Source organism: Lissotriton helveticus, chromosome 3_1, assembly GCF_964261635.1.
Source record: "Lissotriton helveticus chromosome 3_1, aLisHel1.1, whole genome shotgun sequence".
In the NCBI taxonomy this organism is placed as follows: domain Eukaryota; kingdom Metazoa; phylum Chordata; class Amphibia; order Caudata; family Salamandridae; genus Lissotriton; species Lissotriton helveticus.
The window spans coordinates 467,404,255-467,429,746 of NC_136061.1; the positions used below are offsets into that span (position 1 = coordinate 467,404,255).

General features: G+C 41.0%; 1 protein-coding gene across 2 annotated transcripts in view; it reads left to right on the plus strand.

Annotated features, from left to right (window-relative positions):
• The window catches only part of LOC144822619 (uncharacterized), a 502,963-nt gene extending 478,404 nt beyond the window's left edge, over nucleotides 1–24,559 (plus strand). For both annotated transcript variants that reach the window (XM_078680356.1, XM_078680354.1), the window contains 3 exons: nucleotides 23,939–24,044; nucleotides 24,135–24,222; nucleotides 24,472–24,559. Coding sequence is in view for 1 of the 2 variants with exons in the window: in XM_078680354.1 (XP_078536480.1) it covers nucleotides 23,939–23,960 (22 nt within the window). In the remaining variant the exon portion in view is untranslated. The remainder of the gene's footprint in view (nucleotides 1–23,938; nucleotides 24,045–24,134; nucleotides 24,223–24,471) is intronic.
• Nucleotides 24,560–25,492: the final 933 nt, after the last annotated feature.

Consider the following 25,492-nt stretch of genomic DNA (forward strand, 5'->3'; position numbering starts at 1 on the left):
AGTATTTGAGTTAAAGGCTACAGCAACACTTATAGTAATTATCATATCAAATTGGAGTGGTACAATACATAGTTTTGAGTTGCATATGTTATTAGATTCATATGAACAAAATGGATTATATGTTTCTCTTTTAAATAGGTTTGACCATTAAATATAGGAGAGAAAGAAAAAATTGTTTTGGTCCTGAGGAAGGAGGTTCCATTGTTTTAAAGATACAATAAAAGAGAGTGACCATTAGACCCGGTATGGAACTGGGTGAATCAACAGAATACACAAAGGATGTTCCCCCGGTGTAATACCGTATAATCCTCAGAATCTACAAGAGAACTGTCTCCCACTCGTTCTCAGTCTCTCAAACTAAATTCAGCACCACATCAACACTCCCAGGATATTGTTGACACTCGCCACCTAGTCAGAGGTAAAACCAAAAAGAAGAAAAAGAAAAAGAAAATGTGTACTTCTACAATGTAAAATGTAACCTGACAATGTTAATTGCGATTACAGTCTTGTTTATTAAAACCAATATTCAATTTTCTTTAGCTCATAAAAACAAACAATGCGAAATCACTTAGGGCCAGATGTAGGTAAATATCATTTACCGATTCTAAAATACCGAGTTTTACCGATTCGGTATTTTAGAATCGGTAAATGGTATGTAGCTAATGATTCGGTCAATTGTACCGAATCTGTAAAATTTGGTAAATACCAATTCGGTATTTACCGATTCCATATTCCCCATTGTCAGAGTTAAATATCCTTTATTTCTTTTAAGTATAACCTCTTGGTGTTGGGCGGTCCTCATGCATTCATAAACCTCTACTCATACTCATAACCCCATTCAACTTAGTTGGTAGCAGCAACATTATATACTATAAAAATGTTTTAGAAAAAATGTTTTTCTCCCTTACTGCCTCTTTCATGCAGCAACCCTTACATTCAAAAATTCTCAATTCATCCCTTATTCGTACCTTAAAAGATGTTATATGTCTTCCCAGTTTGTATTCTCGGGATACCTTGCTTTGTTCGACAGGCTTTTGGGTTACTAAAAGGAAAATATTGTACTTATATATATATTTCCTACGATTGTTATATACTATCAATCATCCTCCTATCATTAGGTAGTCTGCACTTACCCTGTTTTTATAAAAAATCAGTTACAGGGTTATTTTTGTTGTGGTGTTTTTTTGTCCTCATTTGCCGAACCCTTATGTGTGAAAAAAGAAACCGCCAACCACCACTTTGTGCTACCTTGTCCAGCCCACCAGAAACCAGTAGTGTGCCTCGGACATTTGCACAAGAGACGAATTGCAAATTGGCGGAAGAAGGAGAAACCACACACAGAGAGGGCGACCTTCAGAAACTCCATCTAGGCATATTTCAGCCTGTTGGACCAGAAATTCGGAAAAGACCCTTGCTATAGGTCCATGGAGATTATCAAAGGGAGAGTACTGCTCAGTGTGGTGTTAAGAATAGAGGATAGGGCATCCATCACCTCTTCCCAAAAACGGCTAATGGCTAGGCACTCTTTAAACATGTGCACATCTGAGGCTTCTACTAGATCACATTTATTAAATTTTTTCCCTTGCTGGAATTTGGCTAGCTTTTGGGGAGACAGATATGCTTGATGTAAAGTATATAGGTGGTTTCGCCTCAGCCAAGCTGGCTTCACAATTTTATACAGTAGGCTAAAAGAGTTCAGCCACAACTGCTGGCACTGTTCACCCACATTACTACCCCATAGCACCTCAGGGAGATTGGTGTCATCATCAGTCTCCTCCAGGATCGCCCAGTACTAACATGCAGCCTCCTTACCCCCCTGGCCTTGTCACCAATAGATTTTCTAAATTACTATAATTTCCCTGGGGGACCTTCCTTGTTAATGCCTGAGCCCAACTAGTCAGCTGCATATATTTAAAGCCAGATAAGCCTGGCCCGACTTTCTCCCGCAAAGCCTCCCAAAGTATCATTGAGCCACCTGCTATCAGCTCTCCCCAATTCAAAATTCCGGTTTCCTTTATTGGACATGCCAGTGTGTCTTTAAGACACAAGGGAGTGCCTGGTGAGTCCCACATGGGTGCTAAGTTGGAAAAATAGCTCATCCCTGTTCGTTTTCTAATTGTGGATCAACTACTGGCCAACAATAGAATTTGTAATTTTATTTTTTTGAAAAATTTCTGGTCCCCAAACTTGAAAAGAAAGCCGTCAGATGAAAGATCAGACCCCTGCAACATAGCTCGAAACATCCTTCCCCTAGGGTTATCCACTTGTGTTTTTAGGAGCATTCTCGAATAGGATAATTGGAACGCCCAAGTGTAATATTGGATGTCTGGTGACGTTAGCCCTCCTTTTTCTCTCCGTCTCCTCAGCTTTTTCCAAGCTCCATTCCTCCAAATAAAAGAGTTAATTTCTTGTTGACATTTGGATATTTGTTTGACATCAAAGGCCATAGGGATAGAGTTAAACAAAAAAGTATATTTAGGCAGGATAGACATTATTAGAAGGTTTGTCCTCCCAAATATAGATAGCGGGAGATGGTTCCATGCCTTTAGTTGTTTCTGACATTCCTTATGTACTCGCTCGTGATTGTATGTTGCGATTTTACTTATGTCTTGGGTTATTCTAATGCCAAGATACCGCATAGAGGACACTACCTCCACCTGAGTGTTAGGGATATTCCAAGCCATAATTTCAGTTTTTTCGGAATTTATGTTATATTCGGAGTTTTGCCGAACTCCTCAGCCCTCCTGATCACTGAGGGAAGAGCCAGATCTAAATTTGATGTCATAATGAGGATATCATCGGCATACTCTCACTCTCAGGCTCCCTGGAGAACATCGGATGGTTCGATGAGGCCCAGTTTGGCTTCCGCCCCGGACACGGGACGGAGTCCGCGTTGGTGACCGTGTTGGACAACCTTTGCTTGCGTGTCGACAGTGGTCGGGCTGCCTTCCTAGTGCTGCTCGACATGTCGGCCGCGTTCGACATGGTCTGCCATCGGACCCTGGTCAGGAGGCTGGAGGAGTGCGGGGTCACTGAGGGGGCTAGAGATTGGCTGATATCCTATCTTGGTGGCAGGCAGCAGCTCGTCTCACTTCCGCCATTTAGCTCTGAGCCAAGGAGTATAGGACAGGGGGTTCCACAGGGCTCGGCCATCAGCCCGATATTGTTCAACCTGTACCTTCGCCCTTTAGTCCAGCTAATAAAATCTTTCGGTGTCTCGGCATTTTATTATGCCGATGACACCCAGCTGGTCTTCTCTCTGGAAGGGAACAATGCGGTTTCGCTGGATACTTTCCATCGCTGCATGGCAGCGACAGCAGACTGGTTACGAGCTAACTCCCTGCAATTTAATAGCTCAAAGACGGAGGTGCTCCATTGTTCCACTGACCGGATCCCGCGGGCACTCCCTGAGAACTTCTGGCCCAGTACCTTCCTTGAACCAGTGCTGGCAGCGGAATCAGCCCGCAACTTGGGGGTGATGTTCGGCCCTAACTTACAACTTGACATACACGTCAACAAAACTACTGCAACGTGTATGATGTTGCTTCGCATGTCATGGCTCAATTGTGGAGACCCTAATTTAAAATTCACTTCCTGTATTAGTCAAGATCACTGTGAGTTTTTAGATGTGAAAATACAGAACAAACATAACCACTTAACAGTGGATCTATTCTTTAAGCCTATGAGCATGAACACCACACTACATTATAATAGTGATCACCCAAAGTGCCAAAAGGATAATGTTCCTTTTGGCCAGTTTCTGCACCTTCCTAGAAATTGTTCTGAGAGAAAAGATTTTGAAAAAAATGCTGAAAACCTAAAAAGTAAATTGGCGACTAGAGGCTATCCTAAAAGAATTATAAAACAGGCCTATAGAAGAGCATAATATTATAATCGGGACTCTTTATTTGAGGGACCTCATCCCTCACTTTGTGTTAGGTGGGAATAATGTGGGCACATCTTACTTTTACGGCTACTAACCCTACAAGTTGTATGCCTTTATTTAAATAAAGATGGCTTCTTTCTACGGTTGCTTTTTATGGAATGATTGTGAAGGAGTCTTCATGTTTACCTTTAACCTTAATTCTAGACCTATATTGTGCTTATAAAACCCCACACTATCAGGTCTCTCTTTTTTCCAGCAGTTCAATATATATTCACACATATTCTTTACCTCAGCTCACCTTTATCCATCTGCCCAGGCGGCGGCCAATTTAACATGTATGAGAGTCTAATTATATTTCTTTCGACTTTTCATCTATTAAAAGCTGGAGCTTTTATTTATATGATCGTATTTGGATTATATATTCCCTGTCAGTGAAAATGTGTAAACTATTTTTTTAAATCATTAGCCATTATTCAAAATGATTTATCACTACATATCTCTGGTTTTTAAATAGTGTTCTCCACTTGTTTTCAACTAAATATTAGGAGGTATCAAACTCACTTCACAGATTCTCCAACTCATAATGCTAGAGCCCCATGCTGCTAGATGTTTGGTTAATTATAACATGGAGCGCTCCACTTGATCTAAAACCGGTCATATGTTGGACTTATTAAGTGGATACGCTCAGCCCAATTGGCACCGATATATGCTCATCTATAAAGCCTTTCCCATTCACCCCGGCTATTTAAAACATATGTGAAAGTTTTGAATTTACACATAAAAAACGGTTCCCTCATCTTTCGCTTTTTATCCAAATTACCACCTCTTTTGGATATTTCAATCTTCTCAAGTATGCACCATTTCAGATCCTCTACCAAAAGGTTTTGCGTATGCCAATGTTCTGTCAATGGTGTGTTTTTTTTTATTTGTCGTATAGCTGTGGTCATTAAGTCGCACCCTCATTTCTCTGGCGGTTTCACCCACATATCCCTTCTCACAGGGACATATGATGAAGTAAATTACATTTTTTGATCTGCAGTTGTACATATCATGAAAGCTGTGTTCCCTGTAATTTAGTGTGATTTTTTGGCCCTTCATCGCTGATTTACAGTTAGAACATGAACTACAGGGAAAGTACCAATCACTTTACTGTTAGTATCTATACTGCTTTTGTTTGGCTGGAATTGGTTCTCTCTATGTTTTTACTAGTCTACTCCTAATTGTTCTATTCCTACGATAGGAAAAAGAGGTCTTTCAATTTGTACCGAGTTCTTGTCCTGTAAAAAACTCCAGTTTCTTTTTATTATGTTTTTGATCTTATTACTGATATATGAGAAATTTGTAACAAATGCTATTCTTTCTGTTTGATCTTTCTGTACTTTGTTATCCTCAAATAAAGAGTCCTGATTATAATATTATGCTCTTTTATAGGCCTGTTTTATAATTCTTTTAGGATAGCCTCTAGTCGCCAATTTACTTTTTTAGGATTTCAGCATTTTTTTCAAAATCTTTTCTCTCAGAACAATTTCTGAGAAGGCGCAGAAACGGCCAAAAGGAATATTATCCTTTTGGCACTTTGAGTGATCACTATTATAATGTAGTGTGGTGTTCCTGTCCGTAGGCTTAAGGAATAGGTCCACTGTTAAGTGGTTACCTTTGTTCTGTATTTTTATATCTAAAAAGTCACAGTGATCTTGACTAATACAGGAAGTGAATTTTAAATGAGGGTCTCCACAATTGAGCCATGTGATGAATGAATTTATCCAGCTCCTCCCTTTCCCCATTCCAGATAAAAAATATATCTTCTATGAAACGTGACCAATGGGTCACGTTTTCATAGAAAGGAGCTGCTTCATTATAGATGTGCTTCTCCTCAAAGGAACCAACATAGAGGCAAGCCAAGCTGGGAGCACAAGTAGCCCCCATGCTGGTCCCCTTGTTCTGGCAATATAAAGCATCATCAAAAATTAAAATGTTGTTTTTAAGAATTAATTCAGTTAACTAAATTAGGAAAAGGGAGTGCTCTGATAAATCCCCATTTTCATCTTTAAGAATGTCCCTAATTGTATTTACTGTAGCGGTCTGCGGTATGTTTGTATAGAGTGCTTAAATGTCTAGGGATACTAGCCATTGATTGCTCCCATTAAAACTCAGTCTCTCTACTCGCTTGATCATATCCGTCATGTCTTTTACGCAAGATCTCAAAAACTTATCAACATAAATACTTAAGGGTTCTGTCAATGAACACCTTTTGGAATTTAAAAAAGAAATCTGATAAATCCTGACAGACGTAATTAAGAAAAATTAATGAATTAAGCATGTATTGCTAAGAAGGAGGACAACATGTGGAAATTGGTAATGTCTTTTTTCCTCTTTTCCCTTTTAAATAACATAACTTTTGTGAAAACTAGGAGAATGGGCTTTATTGGCTGGCCCCTTCCTTCTTTTATTTTATATTAGGCAACTGCATTAAAAGAGCGTTAAAGGAATCACGCCAGAATTTAATACTAGGAGCACCCAAAAAAAAACTTAAACTGAATTTTTATAAAAACAGGGTAAGTGCAGACTACCTAATGATAGGAGGATGATTGATAGTATATAACAATCGTAGGAAATATAGATATAAATACATTATTTTCCATTTAGAAACCTAAAAGCCTGTAGAACAAAGCACTCTATCCCGATGAATACTGACTGGGAAGACATATAACTTATTTTATGGTACGAATAAGGGATGAATTGAGAATTTTTTATTGTAAGGGTTGCTGCCAGAAAGAGGCAGTAAGAGAGAATTTTTTTTCCCTAAAATATTTTTATAGTATATAATGTTGCTGCTACCAACTTAGTTGAATGGGGTTATGAGTAGATGTTTATGAATGCTTGAGGACCGCCCAATAAGAAGAAGTTATACTTAAAAGAAATAAGGGGTATTTAACTCTGACAATGTAAAAGTGAATAATTGATGCTAATATGGATGTAACCTGCATTAGAATGTATCAGTGATTATGTATTTTTAATTCTTATTTACAGAATACTCTGTGGTTTTAATCTTGTCCTAAGGAAGGTGGTGCATATAACGCAAGATCCACCGAAACCCGTCGACTTTTAATTAAAAAAAACTGGGTTTTAACCTAGATTGGACATACAAATAGGACTGCGGTTTTAAATTTACTGTGGAAATTTATTGTGAAAGTATTTTTTGATTATGTGGGATCATTGATGAATTTTGAAAGACTAAGTGATTTCGCATTGTTTGATTTTATGAGCTATAGAAAATTTAATATTGGTTTTAATAAACAAGACTGCAATCGCAATTAACATTGTCAGGTTGAATTTCATATTGTAGAAATATATGTTTTCTTTTTCTTCTTTTTGGTTCTACCTCTGACTAGGTGGGGAGTGTCAACAAGGTCCTGGGTGTGTGAATGTGGTGCTGAATTTAGTTTGAGACACTAAGAACGAGTGGGAGACAGTTCTCGCGTAGATTCTGAGGATTATACAGTATTGCACAGGGGGAACATCCTTTGTTTATTCCAATGTTTTAAACACACCGTAACGCGTCAACTCCTTGTGTTGTCATTAAAATTGTTCAGTACGGAATTGCGTTCTGACAAAGAATCGATGATTTGCAAGATGTTTAGGTGATGTATGTTTACAAATTAATGCATTTAATGACAAGAGTGATTGTCTCTTTGAAGTCCTTTCTGATTTTTAGATTATGAAATGTGTATGATCCATGTGTTTAGAAATTGTGTACTTGATGTTTTTGTGACAAATAACTCATTTAATAAATTGAATTTATAAGTGTTTCAATATCCAGTCTATTTTTGCTCCTGTGACTTATGGTTGGATGTTTTATAATCAAGGAAAATATACAAATATCCCCTCAAGTACATACTATAATTTCCTCTAATGCATGGGTACTCAATCTATATAAAATAACTAAAATGATCTAATGATAATAGAAAGAGAAATGCCAAGAGAAAATAACGCTGATAAAACAGAAGAAAACCAAAACAGGGGACTACAAAATTATTACAATACATACATATCAAATACTGTGTATAAGATTAATTAACTCATGAAACCAAAGTGGCATTGCATTGATTAGTTATGAAATATTGGAAACAATTATGTTAAAATGTCTTTAAATTGGACTTGATTATCACAATCCTTTAATAAATGGAAAGGTAAGTAAGAAGAATAAAGCAATAAAGAAAAAGAAGAAAGAAGCAATAAAGAAGAAACAAAACCAATAAGAAACAAAATAGAAATATAAGAAAGGAAAAGAAATGTGAATTGAATTCCTTGAAGTATCAAAATATCCACAGTTGACCTCAAAATGTGACACAAAATCACACAACCACAAAGCATGAATACCAATTGTCTACTTAACACCTGGAATATTCAAAACTGTCAATTATTGATCTTTATTTCTACTAGAAGTAAACAGTTCTGAAGCAAATTCCACTTCAATCTATAATCACACATATTTGATATTCAATGCATAGTTAACAAAAATAACCACAAATAGTTAGAATAGAATCTGAACAGTTAGCGATCTTTTACTGATCTCACCTAAACATACACATCGTAAATCTAAATTGCAATCGGCAACATGAAATTATTAGAAGAAGTACTGCTTCTTCCCCATATTAGTCAATTTCTAGCAAGAAAAAACTAAAATCATCAATATCAAAATACCTAAATTAATTAATTAAAATATAAAGCAATACATTCATATTTCACATCAAATCTCTACACACTATTATTACTGATTCCCACTTTTAAACTGCATCCCAAAAGCCCAAACTAAAGTAATATGGTTGAGTTCATATGTAAAATATCCCTTCAATTCAGCCTAGAATCAATAACCCTCCCTCTGTAACAACTGATTTCAACACCCCAAACTCCATTCCGAATCTCAAGAGTGATATGCCTAGCAGAGAAGCAGCCTTTCAGCTTCTAAAAGCAAACAAACAATCCTGCTACTCCACACCCTCTTTAAAGCTACCAAGAACACTCCAATATGTAACCACATAGACCAGGATGGTAGTGCTAAATTGCTCAGACACTTGTCAAGTGGTAACTACAAACAAACTTCCATCTTGTGAGTGGGAAACCACAATCTTAAATTATAACATATAACACCCTAAAACCATTTTCCTGCACAAATATTATATCTATTCACTCCATACATCACCTCAATTGTGAAGCCGAAACGTCAAACAAAAATGAAAACGAGATAGGATTGACAGATTCCTGAAGTATTTTTGAGAATCAGATCCAATATGAAACATAAAGTAAAAGGGTACATACGTATCCCTAACTTATGCATAAATAGAATAAATAGGGGGCTAAAACCCTCCAACTTGATACTTCACTTTGTACTAAGAAACCTGTATGCTATCCTCAAACTTACATTTCATCAATTGTCAGCATATATGGATGAACCAAAATAAAAAATGTAACATAATTTCAACATGAGCAGACATAGACAAAATAGCATTCATCATACGTACAGTGAATATCACATATATAGAACATGTTAATGTCAATGTTAAAAATGCGTATATAGCGCATGGCTACCCCAGCAACGGGGCGTCCCAGCGCTTGCAGACAGTTTGAAAACAAAGCAACCTAACCCCAGGAGATGACAAGTAGCGCTACTTAGAAACCCTAGACAGAAGGAAACAGCCAGGTTTTAATTTGCTTTCTAAATGACAAATAGTTATTTGTAGCACATACCTCCGGGGGGATCGAATTCCACAATTTCGGTGCCAAATACCTGAATGAACGGCCACCCGCTCTGCTCCTTCGGATTTTAATGGTACAGGCAAGGTGGAGGTCCGCTGAACGGAGAGCACGTGTGGGAACATAAAAGGAGCACAAACCTCGCAGGATTAGGGGACCAGAGCAATGAAGAATTTTATGAAGTAGACAAAGGGCCTTAAATTGGATACGTTGTGACAGTGTAAGCGCCGCAGAATATGGGACGTATGACAATGTTTGGACAGGGCGAACAAAATGCGGGCAGCTGCATTTTGAGCCCTTTGGAGTCTGTTGATGGCAGTCCGGTTGGAGCCCAGCATTAATACGTTACAGTAATCTATATGCGATAGAACAAAGGCTTGGACAATTGTTTGGCGTACAGGTGGTTCAAAAAAGCCCAAAATAGGTTTAAGCGACTGTTAGCGGCCATAGCACACGCCAGCCACTCTTTTTGCATGGGACTCTAGGGAGAGTGAGTCGTCCACAGTCACGCCCAGGTTTTTTACTTCCTTCTTAGGGATGGGGGGGGCCTAAGGTGGAGGGCCGCCAGTGATTATCCCACTTGTGTGTTTCCTTGCCAATTAGAAGTACCTCAGTTTTTGATGAATTTAACTGCAGGCAGTTCGTGGTCCTCCACTAGAGATGGCCAGAATGTCCTCTTGAAATTTGGCTTGGTCCATTTCGATGTCATTGGAGAAGGAAAAAATGAGCTGCGTATCGTCCGTGTATGAAATTAATTTGATCTTACGTTCTCTGGCCAACACTGCCAGAGGGCGGACGTATACGTTGAACAACGTGGGGCTGAGAGCCGACCCCTGCGGAACACCGCAACTCAATGGAACCCTACTGGATGAGAACGGTGGAGCATGGACCTGGAAGGAACGGTCTGATAGAAAAGATGCGAACCAATCCAGGGCTCCATCTCGGACTCCGATCTCCCATAGTCTTCTAAGTAGAATCCCATGGGAAACCGTGTCGAACACCGCACTCAAATCCAGCAGGACCAGAGCCGGCGTGCCACCCAGATCTTGTGTCGCCCTCAGTTGTTCAGTGACGGCCAGCAGGGCGGATTCCGTGCTATGGTTAGGCCGGAATCCATTTTGTGAATCATCTAGAATCCCATTGCTCTCCAAGTAATTGGTCAAGATGTCATTCACGTGCGCTTCTGCCACCTTGGCCAAATAGGGAAGCAAGGAGATGGGTGTAAAGCTTTCAGGCCTGGAGGGATCCAAGGTGGGCTTTTTTAGTAAAGGAACAACCTTAGCGTGTTTCCACGATTTAGGGATGGTGGAAGACTGAAAGGATCTATTAATCAGCTCCCGACCCTCCTCCAAAATGGAATCTTGAAATAGATTAAACATTTCAGGTTTAACAGGGTCCTCCGGGGACCCGGACTTAACTTTTAGAGCCAGAAGTTCCATATTAGTCTGTGAGATAAGAGGGAGGGTAGGAAGGAAATGAGGGGGTTCTGGTAGATCTGAGGCTTGGTGTGAGGTCCAAACAGACTTATCAGATTTAAAAGAATTATAGATCCCTTGGACTTTACTGACGAAGAAGCCAGCAATCTCTTCACATTGCCGGTCAGATGGTATTGTACAGCTCCTCCCTCAGCCCGACGCTCTTCAACGTCTACATGGCTCCACTTGCCCCCATCGTCAGAACCTACGGACTCAACATCGTGTCATATGCAGACGACACCCAGCTCATCCTCTCCCTATCCAACGAGCCCAACACCGCCAGACGCAACTTTCGAGAAGGCATGGAAGCCGTCGCCAAATGGATGAAAAACTGCTGCCTACAACTAAACACCAACAAAACAGAAGTACTCATCATGGGCCCAAACCCCGACGCCTGGAGTGACACCTGGTGGCCCACCGCCCTCGGAAACCCGCCAACCCCCACAGACCACGCACGCAACCTGGGAATCATCCTGGACTCCGAGCTCAAAATGGACCGCCAGATCAACTCTGTCTCATCTTCCTGCTTCCACACCCTCCGCCTCCTTCGTAAGACCTTCAAATGGATCCCCCTCGAACACCGAAAGACAGTCACTCACGCCCTGGTCACCAGCAGACTCGACTACGGCAACGCACTCTACGCCGGAATAAACAAAAACCTCATCCGCAAGCTACAGAACATCCAGAACGCTGCCGCAAGACTGGTCCTCAACCTGCCAAAACACTGCCACATCTCCCAGCACCTGCGCACACTCCACTGGCTCCCTGTTGAGGCGAGAATCACCTTTAAGATGCTCACCCACGCACACAAGGCCCTCCACGGCACCGGACCAGCATACCTGAACAGCCGACTCAAACTCCACGCACCCCAAAGGACCCTACGATCAGCCCAGCTTTCCTACGCTGTGGTCCCCCGCACCAGAAAGACCAGATCGGGAGGCCGCTCCTTCTCCTTCCTCGCGGCCAAAGCATGGAACGCCCTTCCGCTGCACCTCAGACAGACAACATCGCTCCCCATCTTCGCAAGAAACCTCAAAACCTGGCTCTTCGACAGACCCCCTCCTTGATGGAATGGAACCTGCACCCCCCCAACCGCCCCCCACCCCTAGCGCCTTGAGACCCTTACGGGTGAGTAGTCGCGCTTTAACAAACTCCTGATTGATTGATTGATTGAAGTCCCTCCGGTGACTTAGTCATATCCTTCACTAGAGAGAAGATGGTTTTGGATCGTTTTGTGCTAGAACTGATCAGTTCAGTATAATAATTAGCCTTAACTTTCTTTATGAGTTTGTGATAGGCTTTGGTAGCCAATCTGAAGTTGGCTTTCGCCAGAGGGTCATAGGATCGCCTCCAGGTACGCTTTAGTAGCTTGCATTGCTTTTCTGATCAGCCAATGCCACAGAGTACCAGGGGTGGGATTGCTCGCGCTTGGGCCTGGACAGTTTCTTGGAGATGATGTAGTCAAGTGACAAATTAACCCACTCTCTGTATACTGTGTCAGCTTCCTCCAGATCCTCTGGCCAATCTGGGCGGGAATTTTTTAATCTAGTCTCGAACGAAGCACCATCTAGTTTGTGCCATGGGCGCCTCCAGAGAGGTGGAAGGGGCTATTTCCTGGAACTGACTGGGATCTTAATAAGAATTTGAACCAGGAAATGATCCGACCAACTGAGGGGGCTGGGAATAGAGGCCGAGATATCAGGAATGTTTGAAAATACCGGGTCAAGCAGATGGCCAGCCAAATGAGATGGCCCATTGACTAGCTGAATGAGTTGGCAGGCCTCAAGATCGCCCAGAAACTCTCGTACAGCAGGGGATTCGCAGCACTCAAGATGGAGATTCAGATACCCCAGTATATATATATATCGTATATATATATATATAAATAATCCTCCAGCTTAGCAGTGCATTTGATACATATGTGAAATGCTCTCAAACATTAAAGGACTCATTTTGATAAAACTGCCTAGTGTAATGTGAATTATTGTATTTTATATTTATAGGAAGAAGAATCCTTATATCAATGAGAACAATTTCTGATTCACATAAAGTCCCACTTTTACAGTTTTTTTTTTAATGTATCCAATATGTTAATCTACTTCTAATTTTTAATTCAAGATATCCGCGATAGTGGTTAGATTGCATATGATCAATATCTATATTAAATGTCACAGTTCACCTATGTCCTTTCCAGTAATTTTTTAGCTTACATTTAGTCAAAATAATAGACGAAAGTCCACAAACACAATTGATCATGTATATCCAGTTAAATGTTTTCTGATTAATTAATGACTGTATTTTAACAATCCTCATCTGGCTAATATCCTGAAACTAATTTATGACATCCAAGACCATCCTGCAACAATTGCTATTTCAAGCACCATTCTAGTGATGTTTTTTTCACTGGCCAATTTGTTCTAAACCATGAATATTGTCATTATATCCAATGTTGTAATCAGGTTTCCACATGTTTCTTAAAGTTAGCTTTGTCCAAACACATGGGAGCAACCAGTATAAATAAAAACAATATCCTTTAAAGCTTAGAGTGGTGCTACAAATTGATAAAAAGAAATTGCTGGGAGCTTCGGATGACACTGGGATACTTAAGTGAGTTAAAAGTTACAAAATGAGAAATGGGGCTGGCTTCTGCAAAGGTTGACTAAGGGGGCTGACAAAGCCTCCCGTTGCCAAATAAACAAAAGAAATCCTGGACACAATATTAAATGAGCTGCTGGTGACACTAATTTTTTGTTCACTGCTCCTAGCAAGGAGCACCCCATAATCCCCTTAGTGGGCTTATTTACATATATTTTGTTCTATGGTAATGACCTAATATGAGCAGGGGCACCACCAGCATGTTTTTGTAAGTGCTGTGGGGGCTGCATTAGGTATAGCAGCCCTCTACAATAAGGTTTAGAAAATTGACTCTGTGTTTACTGAGGTCTGCATAATATGGCCCTAGGAAAACATGCTGATATTAAGTATTCCCAGAACTGGAGTTTTTGTTCCTCAACGTTGGAATGGAAGAACCTTTATGGTTGTTCCTAGGACTGCATTATACCTGACCACTTCTGACCTGATTTAGACTGGCGAGCACACTATTCCTTTCCAAATGTGACAGAGTACCCTTAATGCTAAGCAATTAGTTGCCTACCTCATTTCGAGCTGAGCAGCCCTTAAGATTTTCTTCATCAGAGTCTCTGTTGATTCTATTAGTGGAAACTAACTCCAGCTGCCCAGATGTTTTGGAGGAGTGTGAGGTATAATGTTATACTGCCTACCCTAGTGGTGAGAGAGTGAAAAAGGAAACATGATCCACAAACTCTGGCCCACCTCAGATTAGATCCAGCCACATGTAAACCAGTCTTGGTCGTGCTCCAATAGGAACAGTTCAGCCGGAAATCCCAAGCCAGTTTGTCTCTGAAGTTGAATACAAGTAACTCAGGACAGGTTTTCCTCTGTGTGTGACCATGATGTCTAATAAAGCAGCCAATGGCTACTGTTCATATACATTTGTAGCATGGACATCCTTGCCTGCATTAAAAAAAAAACAGGCACTGAGGGCACTTTGCTCCCCTCTGCTGAGGGCACTTTTTAGTTGTGGTTTCACAGCATGAATGTTGCTAGACCTTATTTTATCAACGAAAAAGAGAAATAAAAGTACTACTTTGAGAGGGGCTAACATTCCACCCACATGTTGTTTTTTTTCTGGGGAAATGGAAACAGCAGCGGGGTCAGACCAGGAGATTTCAGCTCCAATAACTTCAAACACCAGGAGGGATGCTGTCTTCAGCCCAGCCCCACGTGCCCCACAGCACTAATAAGCACATTAGCTTTCATGCAGTGTGGGAAACCCTCACCAGGTCCCGCATGTCAATAGTTTGAAACCCCACCAAGACAAGGCAGGCATGACCATGTGATGGTCACAGATGATGGAGGCTGAGTCAGTGCCAGACCTTTTCTCCAACAATGCGCAAGATGGGTCATTGGACGGAGTGGTAGTGTCTCCCAAACTGGCAGAACAGCAGCACAAAGACTGCAGGCAGCTACTGGAAATGTTTTCTGGTCTGTTCTCCCTTACCCCAGGTTTCACCATCTGGTGTGTCCTCAACAGTAACAAGAAACAAAACATGATGGGAGGTCTCAGGGAATTATTTAAAGACCTGCAAGGTGTGTATCCCCTATCAGACATATGAATAACACAAAACACCTTGGGTCTGAACAACTAGGTGCAACGTGAGAATTGAAAAGAATAAAAATATGTCAACAGGTGAAGGTACCAACACCCTCAGTTACAGAGGAGAAAGTCTCTTGTCAGTACCCATCATTCACAAATTGTGAGATTTCATCATTTGGGACTGACCTCCTCTCGCTCAGACACGCAAGAGGAGGTCAGTCCCAAATGATGAAATCTCACAATTTCATCAACAGTGACAGTAGTGACATTCCATCTATCAAGAATAAGTTAGACCAGTTGTCTGACTAGTGCAATTCCAGTATCAAGGCTAACGTAGCTCAGCTGCTGGGGGTAATTGAGCCCTCTGACTGTCCATGGACCAGCCCAGTTATGCTGGTACCCAAACCTAATCACCAAGGGGAAAAGAAGAAGTTGAGGTACTGGGTGGACTACAGAGTACTGAATGAAGTCTGTAAGACGGCTGCTCACCCTATACTCAGAGCGACTGAACTCATTGATAGTTTAGGGGTTGCTAAGTACCTTAGTATATTGGATTTCACTTCAGGCTACTGGTAGATTGCCCTCAGTGAAGGAGCTAAGGAGAGGTAAGCAATCTTCACACCAGCGGTACATTACCAATTTAAAGTAATGCCCTCGAAAAATGATGCACTGCAGTATTGGGAAAGGAATGGGACATATAGATTCTATTTGGCACATTCGTCACAGAGTATTTCATCCGCCAAACTTGAAATCAGGCACTTAGTCCCACTTTACTCCCAGGCACTGCCCTCCTCCACAAAGTGTTTCTTACAAATTCATTAGCCTGGCAGTAGAGAACGGATCATAGCTTACTCTACTGCAGGATGTTAGAGGGATTATGCCAGGTAGGTAGAGCTTCTGCTATAGAATATCGGGGTGCCACTGATCATCATCATGTGCCTAAGCTTTTGCTTATTTAGTCACTGTAGCTGAAGGAAGGTAACATTTGAACAGAAACAAATCTGTTCTGGAAAGCATGAAATATATTATGAATTATTTCACAAGGCCATAAAAATATGGCACATGCCAAGAATGGATTTTTCATTTTTTTTCGTAGGCTAGGACAAAACGTAGGAAAAAATTAAAGAGTGAAATAGTAGAGGTGACTGAGTGTGCGAAGGGAAACACCCCTTGTGTTAGATTTGCAATGCATTGAAAACTTTGTAAATTCCACATTGACTGAAGCTGACACACATTGCACAGCCAACCCTGCAGTTGCCAATTGAACCATGCTGCATTTAGTTAATGGGTGGCAAAATGCCCTGGACAGGGAGGGAGGTGATAAATGATGATGAGTGGCATACATATCTGCCTCACTAAACAAGGGAGTGGACCCAAATATACCCCCCAATTTCAACCATAGCTTTGATTAAAATCCAAAAAAGCAAGCGAAGTAAGTGAACCTACCTCTCTCCAGACGTACTCCCATGTTTCTTCATCTAAATAATTATGTATTCCCCCTTTCATAGTTCTATACACACCATGTAAGCTTTACTTTCTCAAATCCAGTTTTTCACAAACATTTCCAGTTTCAATGTCAACTCTTTCCATTATCCTTTCACCAACACATCCATGTACCCCCACACATCCTTTCACCCATACACACATATACTCATAAACTATTTCACCCATCCTTTCTTTTAACCTTCTTTTCTTTCCCATTTCCTTTAACCCATCATTTTTGCATTCGTTATATGAGCTTTCGTCTGCTGGGTTCCAGCTAGAAGAGGCCTAACTGTAGTGAGTATAATAGTAATTGTCAATAAGCAAGCAATGTAACTTACCACTGCCCGACCCTGCCACCACTGTGTCTCTCCCTCCAACTGCATCCATGCCTGGGGCAGAACTGGCCCCAGCACTAGTGTTCTGTCTGGCTAGGAAAAAACACACCACATTTTTTAGATACCCTTAATTTTCTGTTTTTAAAAAATAGAACTGTAATACATCACAGCAGTTCTGCTAGCCGTATGCTCTATCAAAAAAATCACTGTGGGCATTTTGTTAGTTGATAATGTTAGAGAAGCCAGGTATTCAAACCAACCAACATTTCATAATAGAGGGGCAGAGCTGTGGCCTATGATGATGACTCTAAGTCATTGAAGCACAATGAAGGGTTGCACTGATAGTAAATACATGGCATATGGTATTAGTTGGCAACTTCAAATGGGACCTCTTACTTTCCTGGCATGCTGCCCTGTAAAAGAAACTGTTGGTGTAGTGTATAAATGAACACAAGCACAGCATTGGGGGGAAGAGCCCCCATGACAATTGCCACTCTCTTGTTATCTCTTAGAGCATTAGTAAGAAAAATAAAGCCTTCTCAACAAACATGCATGGTGAATATTACTAGATTTATTGGGCCTGCAATCTGTCCAGTAGACAGTAGAGTACCAAAAATCTGTTCTTAGTCTTAGTCTTACAGTACCACAATATATTTGGGGGAGAGGGAAAGCTTACTAACAAAGCAGGGGAAAACTACAATCTAGTACAGGCAGGAGAAAGTCAGCTACAAAATCATGAAATATGGAAAAAAGTATATTGCAGGGATAACTAAAATTAAAACAAATGTGATAGGAGATTTCTTAAAAGGAGACAGTATAATATTTTTTTTTTATTAGTCTATTAGTCAACTAAGGTCAATGTAATAATAATGATAATAATAATATTTAAAATAATAGGACTGATTGGGATGAGCACAACCTTCAGCAGCAGACCCGTCTCTGAGCTACCCCACTTCTTGCCCTTGGGTACCAATGTAGGAAATAAGGAAAAAAATATTAGTGGTACATATAATCTCCCCAAAAATATTTTGACAGGCAACTGCAGTAACATTGCACTTTTCTGAATTAGATCACCTATACTATTAGTACCAACTGTCAAGTTGGCCATACTAATCCTAATCCACATTCTAAATTTCCTAAACTACTATAGAAACTAATTAATTGCAACAAATAATGCCATGATTCTCATTTCATTCTCATTTCTTAACCCACTCGATGGGCCAACACAGTCTCCATTTTTTCAATGCATAGATGCATACTACACATCACTGTGATTGCTTGGGACTGTACAGCCTACATAAAGAGAGTCACAGAAAATTCTACCTTACTTATCTTACTATCTTGGTGGCAAGTGGAAAGAGGATTCTGCAATGGCTTCTAAAATAATTAGCCAAAACTAGCGCAGATGAGTATGATTGGGTAGCGCCAAGCAGCTGGCTAGCTCAAACTGGATCACATAATATTTTTAACACAGACTTACCTTACCTCTGAGTGTGATCAGCATGCTATTTGGAAAAAAAATATTTGTGTCATGGAACACAAAAACAAATAAATAATCACTCTCTGAGCATCACAATTTTGACCCTTTGCAGGACGAACTGGTCCGGTCCCCGGAAGCTTGTTTCCTTTCCAGTGAAGAATTGGCTTGGTAGTGTGGTCTGCCCTGTTCCCATGATGCACTGGGCCAGGGACAGACTAATTTGCATATAGCCAGGTTCTGAACGGGGATGGTGCAGTGAGCTAAAAAACGGTGATGGATCAAGCCCTGATCTGTTGACTGGGTAGGAGTGTTCTGATTAACTCAGATACTCTGTCCATCACCACCCCCTTTTTGTAATTATTTTGGCCACCATGAGTGTGGAAGGGTATGCTCAGACATGAGTCCCTTGCTCACTGCACCATCAGGATTCAAGCAAGCCGGGCCGAAGACGGCTGTAATGCCAGAAACCGGTCCCCGGAAGCTTGTTTCCTTTCCAGTGAAGAATTGGCTTGGTAGTTTGGTCTGCCCTGTTCCCATGATGCACTGGGCCAGGGACAGACTAATTTGCAATTAGCCAGGTTCTGAACTGGGATGGTGCAGTGAGCTAAAAAACGGTGATGGATCAAGCCCTGATCTGTTGACTGGGTAGGAGTGTTCTGATTAACTCAGATACTCTGTCCATCACCACCCCCTTTTTGAAATTACTTTTCTGAATTAGATCACCTATACTATTAGTACCAACTGTCAAGTTGGCCATACTAATCCTAATCCACATTCTAAATTTCCTAAACTACTATAGAAACTAATTAATTGCAACAAATAATGCCATGATTCTCATTTCATTCTCATTTCTTAACCCACTCGATGGGCCAACACAGTCTCCATTTTTTCAATGCATAGATGCATACTACACATCACTGTGATTGCTTGGGACTGTACAGCCTACATAAAGAGAGTCACAGAAAATTCTACCTTACTTATCTTACTATCTTGGTGGCAAGTGGAAAGAGGATTCTGCAATGGCTTCTAACATAATTAGCCAAAACTAGCGCAGATGAGTATGATTGGGTAGCGCCAAGCAGCTGGCTAGCTCAAACTGGATCACATAATATTTTTAACATAGACTTACCTTACCTCTGAGTGTGATCAGCATGCTATTTGGAAAAAAAATATTTGTGTCTTTCGATTATTGATGTACAGTTTCAAGTCTACTTGACATTTCTACTATTGTTGTTTAGATAACGGAAATAGGCGTTCAGTTCTTCTAGGTTGCCCTTCCATATTAGAAAGATATCATCGATGTATGTCAAGTTGACGATGAACAGCTCAAGTCGGGAGATTGTGTATTTAGACTTGAAACTGTACATCATTAATCGAAAGATTCATAGTGATCTTTTCAAAAAGCCAACTGCATGCAACAGTGTGTTGCATGCTTCTAGCTGTCATCCTAAATCTACACTCACTGCAGTACCATACGGCGAAATGGTTAGAACTCGCCGTAATTGCAGCGAGGATCACAATTTCGAGTCTAACATCGCTAAACTTAGAAATGATTTCAGGAACAGAGGATATGATGAAGGATGTTTAAATAAGGCAGAAAACAAGATCAGGAAACGTAAAAGAAAAGAAACTCTAGAACATCAAAATAAGAAATCTTCTAAGGACAATCAAGAACAGTGTGCGTTCATTACTGAATATGGGATTTATAGCAGCCATATCTACAACATTCTTAGAAAGAACTGCCATTTACTTAGATCTGAAACACTTTCACCTGCTTTAGTATCCACTAAGCCTAAGGTTGTGTATCGAAAGGGATGCACAATAAAAAATGTGATATGTCCTAGCTATGTTACTAAACCTAAACCTAAGCTAGTGTCCTGGTACCCTGAAAAGCCAAGTGGTTTTTACACTTGTGGGACGTGTTCGGTCTGTCAGTTTGGCCAGAATAAAAAGAAAACATTTAAGTATAATGGTCCAAAGGAATACCACATAAAAATGTTTATCAACTGCAATACTACTCACACCGTATACGTTATTCGGTGTGCATGTAATAAAATCTATGTGGGTAGCAGTACCAGATGTCTCAAAATACAGATACAGGAACATCTAAGAAATATTAGACATAGTGACATGTCTAACCCAATAGTACAACATATATTGGAGACCCATCCCGAAAATCAGAATATCACCTTTCATGCGATTGACCATTTAAAACACAATGTGAGGGGTGGTGACAGAACTGTACATCTGAGAAAGATCGAATCCCTTTGGATTTGCAAACTCAGAAGTGTGATCTCTGGTCTCAACATCAATAATGAATTTCATCACTTTTTGTAAGAGATCCAAGATTCCCCTTAGACCATTGAGAACAGTTTGTGATTATGTATATTTATGTTTGTACCCGGATGCCAAAAAAGTATGATTAACTGTAACCATTTGTGATCTATAGTAATAGTACAATCAGTGCTGAATCATAATAATGATACAAAACCGATATTGGCAACTACCAATATCGGACATGTGTCTGCTTTTCCAGTCTTCTTCTCTCTTCTTTCTCTGTTTTTTATATCAGTTCGTACAAATTTTTGCTAAAGAGAAAGCATGTGCAACCCTGTTTTGAAGCTCGACATACTGTCGACAACTGTATGACTCAGGGGATCTATTATTATATGAATGATAATATTTAAAATCTCTAATGTTTCTTGTTAATTCAGGGAACAAATAGACGTATCTATATTTTTCCTATATCATACTGCTGCTCTAATTGAGTGAATATTAAGAAGGTTAAGGGCTCTAGCTGATTTTTCTGCTGTACCGTAGAAGAAATAGCAATTAATCCCTGGTATGACTACCTGCGCCGAGATGGTGCCAGGCAAAGAACAACTATCTTGTTTCCCCTGCTAAATCGAATTTACGGTAAAAATGAGTAGTTTCACAACTTTATGTCATTTATTGGCACTGGCTATGTGCTGTTCACGGTGAGATGTGTACATTTTGAACTGACACATTGCCAGTGCAGCTGGTCTGAAATTGGGTTTTAAATTAGGTTGCTTTGGAAACCGATACAAACCTTGGATATGCTTACTGTACTAAGATGGCGGGACTAGAATAACAACTCTCACGCCGTTTTTCAGATTAACTTCATTAACTAATATTGTCTAATTTATCATCTCATATCGACTGATTATACAACCAATATGTTGCACCTTTCTTTAAAGATAATTAGGAACAGTCGAGCACGATCATGTCACAAATCAATATTTCGTAACATGCGCTATTCCAATATTTAAATACTTCAGTTACAAGTTTATTAATATCTTAAACTTGAATACGAAGCGATCTTTCTACTATAAAATTGTGGTGAGTCCCAATATAAACATACACTATACTAAATAAGGACACTCCAAGTTGGCGCTTACTTTGGCATATAAGTTTATAAACAAATGCAAACGATTTTAAAAAGCGCGCCTATTTACGATAATTGGTGATTGAATAATGTGGTTTAATTCCCAATTAATCACAGTATATAAGGAGCAGGTTTTGCCTCCTCATTATCGTGGCGATTCCTGTGGGAGCAGAGACGATCGAGGACCCTCTTTACGGACCCGAACTACCATATCCGGGTGAGTTAGACTTCGAAAAAATGGCTCGATCTTCTTCTACACGCCTTGAGGGGAAACTCTCTTGGTCTATGTATCAGAGTCTGAAGCCATGACATTAATCAATCAATCAATCAACGACATTTATAGAGCGCACTACCTACCCGTAGGGTCTCAAGGCGCTAGGGGGGGGGGGTGCCGTTACTGCTCGAACAGCCAGGTCTTGAGCTTCTTCCTGAAGGAGAGGTGGTCTTGGGTCAGGCGCAGGTCGGCCGGGAGGGAGTTCCAGGTCTTGGCGGCCAGGTAGGAGAAGGACCTTCCTCCTGTGGTGGCTCTGCGGATGCGTGGGACGGCGGCGAGGGCGTGGCTGGCAGATCGGAGGTGGCGTTTGGGAGCGTAGAAGTTGATTCGGTTGTTGAGGTAGCTCGGGCCTTGATCGTGTAGGGCTTTGTGAGCGTGGGTGAGGAGCCGGAAGGTGATTCGTTTGTTGACGGGGAGCCAGTGCAGGTCTCTCAGGTGTCCGGAGATGTGGCTGTTCCATGGGATGTCGAGGATGAGTCTGGCTGAGGCGTTCTGGGTCCGCTGGAGTCTCTTCTGGACCTTGGCGGTGGTTCCGGCGTAGAGTGCGTTGCCGTAGTCCAGTCGGCTGGTGACGAGGGCCTGGGTGATGGTCTTCCTGGTCTCCGTGGGGATCCACCAGAAGATCTTCCGAAGCATGCGCAGGATGTTGAAGCACGACGAGGAGACGGCGTTGACTTGCCTGGTCATGGAGAGGGAGGAGTCCAGGATGAAGCCCAGGTTGCGTGCGTGGTTCGTCGGTTTGGGCACGGTGCCCAGGGCGGGGGGCCACCAGGAGTCGTGCCAGGTGGAGGGCGAGGAGCCCAGGATGAGGACCTCCGTCTTGTCTGAGTTCAGTTTCAGGCGGCTCGTCGTCATCCATTCGGCTACCTCTTTCATCCCTTCGTGCAGGTTGGCTCTGGCGGAGGCGGGGTCGTTGGTCAGGGAGAGGATCAGCTGGGTGTCGTCGGCGTAGGAGATTATGTTGAGGTTGTATTGGCGTGCGATGGCCGCGAGGGGGCTCATATAGACGTTGAAGAGTGTAGGGCTCAGCGAGGATCCTTGAGGGACGCCGCAGATGACTTTGGTGGCCTCTGACTTGTACGGTGGTAGGCGGACTCTCTGTGTTCTTCCGTCGAGGAAGGAGACGATCCAGTCCAGTGCCTTCTCCTGGATTCCGACGTTGCTGAGGCGCTGCACTAGGGTGCGGTGGCAGACCGTGTCGAAAGCCGCGGAGAGGTCTAGGAGGATGAGGGCCGCTGTTTCTCCGTTGTCCATCAGGGCTCGGATGTCGTCGGTGGCGGCGATTAATGCTTCTAGACTGTACATTAACGTGATCATAGGACCCCCCCCCCCCTTTTTGGATACACCTCATGTGAATAAGATTGCTTCGTTTTTTTATAAAAAAGTTTTTCAAAACTGTTGCTTTACATGTTTAAAACATTAGATAATAATATTCAGCTTAAATGCGACCAATTTAGTCTTAAACAACTGCAGTTTGTTTCTTAGTTATGTAAATCAAACGATAGAACTCTGCACCAATATTATTGGTCTAAGGTTTTAGACACTTGTTCTCTTTTTTTCTTTTCAAAATAGTGAATATGTTGTTTAGGGAATTATTGATAATTATTTATAAACAAATGTGACCCTTCCTTAGATAATAATCCACAATTAATATTATTTACTTTAGGTTATTAATCTGCATAAATTGACCTTCCGACTATTAAATATACTTTAACAAGATGAAGAATTGACAAAGGGTCACCAAATAGAATGCCTCTTCTTCTGAAAAACCTGTAAGTATAATAAATGATAGGTCTTAAATGCTAGATGCTCCTGTAGTGTAACCGTACTGATCAACTTGTATAATTCTTTAATATTCACAGTATCGTCTTTTAAAAATCCAAACAGAAACTGTCAACAAAGAACATTTAAGAATCTGAAAATCAGAATTAACTATATTATCTGTTCAAGGTATGTCCTCTGACTGTTTGTGCTGATGTATCTAGTTATGTAATATTAGAAAGTGGTTCCTCCCTTGCTTTTCCTCTTTTTTCTTCCGTTCATCCATCTAGCAAAGGAATGTACTGTCTCGAAAAAATGACATTATGTAGTGTCAGAAGACGTGTTCTATAAAATGATGAAAAGTCGATGTATGTGTTTTTATTTATATTGTTATGTATCAAATTGTAAATAGTCCTTTTTTTATATGTACTTTTGTAGCCCTGAAGAAGTCCCTGGACGGGACGAAACGCGTTGGCGGTTCCAAAAGTGATGCTGTCAAAAGTTTTTAAAGATTGAACAATAAAGAACGTTTGAAATTGAAAAACATCGGCTTGCTCGTGAAATTAAACTCTCTTTGCTTTAGTGATTGTAATAGATCGTGCTTAAAGTGTGCTGGGCTATTATGTGTTGTCAATTGTTTAAAGGTTAGGTTCGCTGAATCAGCCTTTAAATTAAGGGAGTATAGGGAATTGTGCTCCCAGCCCTTTGTTTGCACCTTTCTGTTCACCTTAACTAATAGGGACCTTTTTAGACTAGTGCTGGCATCCTATGCTTTAATTCCCTTTGTTTGTTTGCGCTTTACCTACATTTGTCCTACTATTGTTCTACATAACGGGTCCAACGCTGACCTTTTACTTAGTTAGATGCTGAATACATTTAGTGTGGCTTTCTCTGAAAACCAGCCACATTTATTATGGATGAGGATTCTCAGTATCACAGCAGGACTACCATCTTCTGCATGATAACTATATATAAGGGTCACCACTATCATCATCCATAGCGGATATGATCACAGTACGCATTTAGGTTGAAACCCTGAGGTGACCTGTTTGGGTCTATTAGCACCACATCTTTGCTGGACAAACAGAGGAGAAAGATTTCCATGGTGACACGGTGATGCGAGATGCTGAGGTCGCTGCACACAGACACTCCAACACACAGTGGTCTGACATCCCTTGCGGGGTGTCCATCTCAAGACCAATACAGGTGGCTTAACATCACTATCCAGGGCCAACCTGTCTGCTCTCTGCACATCATCTATCACCCCCCCAGGTGAGAACCTTGCCTTCACCGAACACTTCATGGCCCTAGTTTCATCATACGCGGGGTGACAAAATACCCAAATATTCCTCGGAGGCTTTAATCTCCATTGAGCGGATCCTAAGGATACAGCAGTTAACAGTCTTAAGAATTTCCTTGCTGACGTAAACCTAACTCAATTCTGCGACACCCCAACACA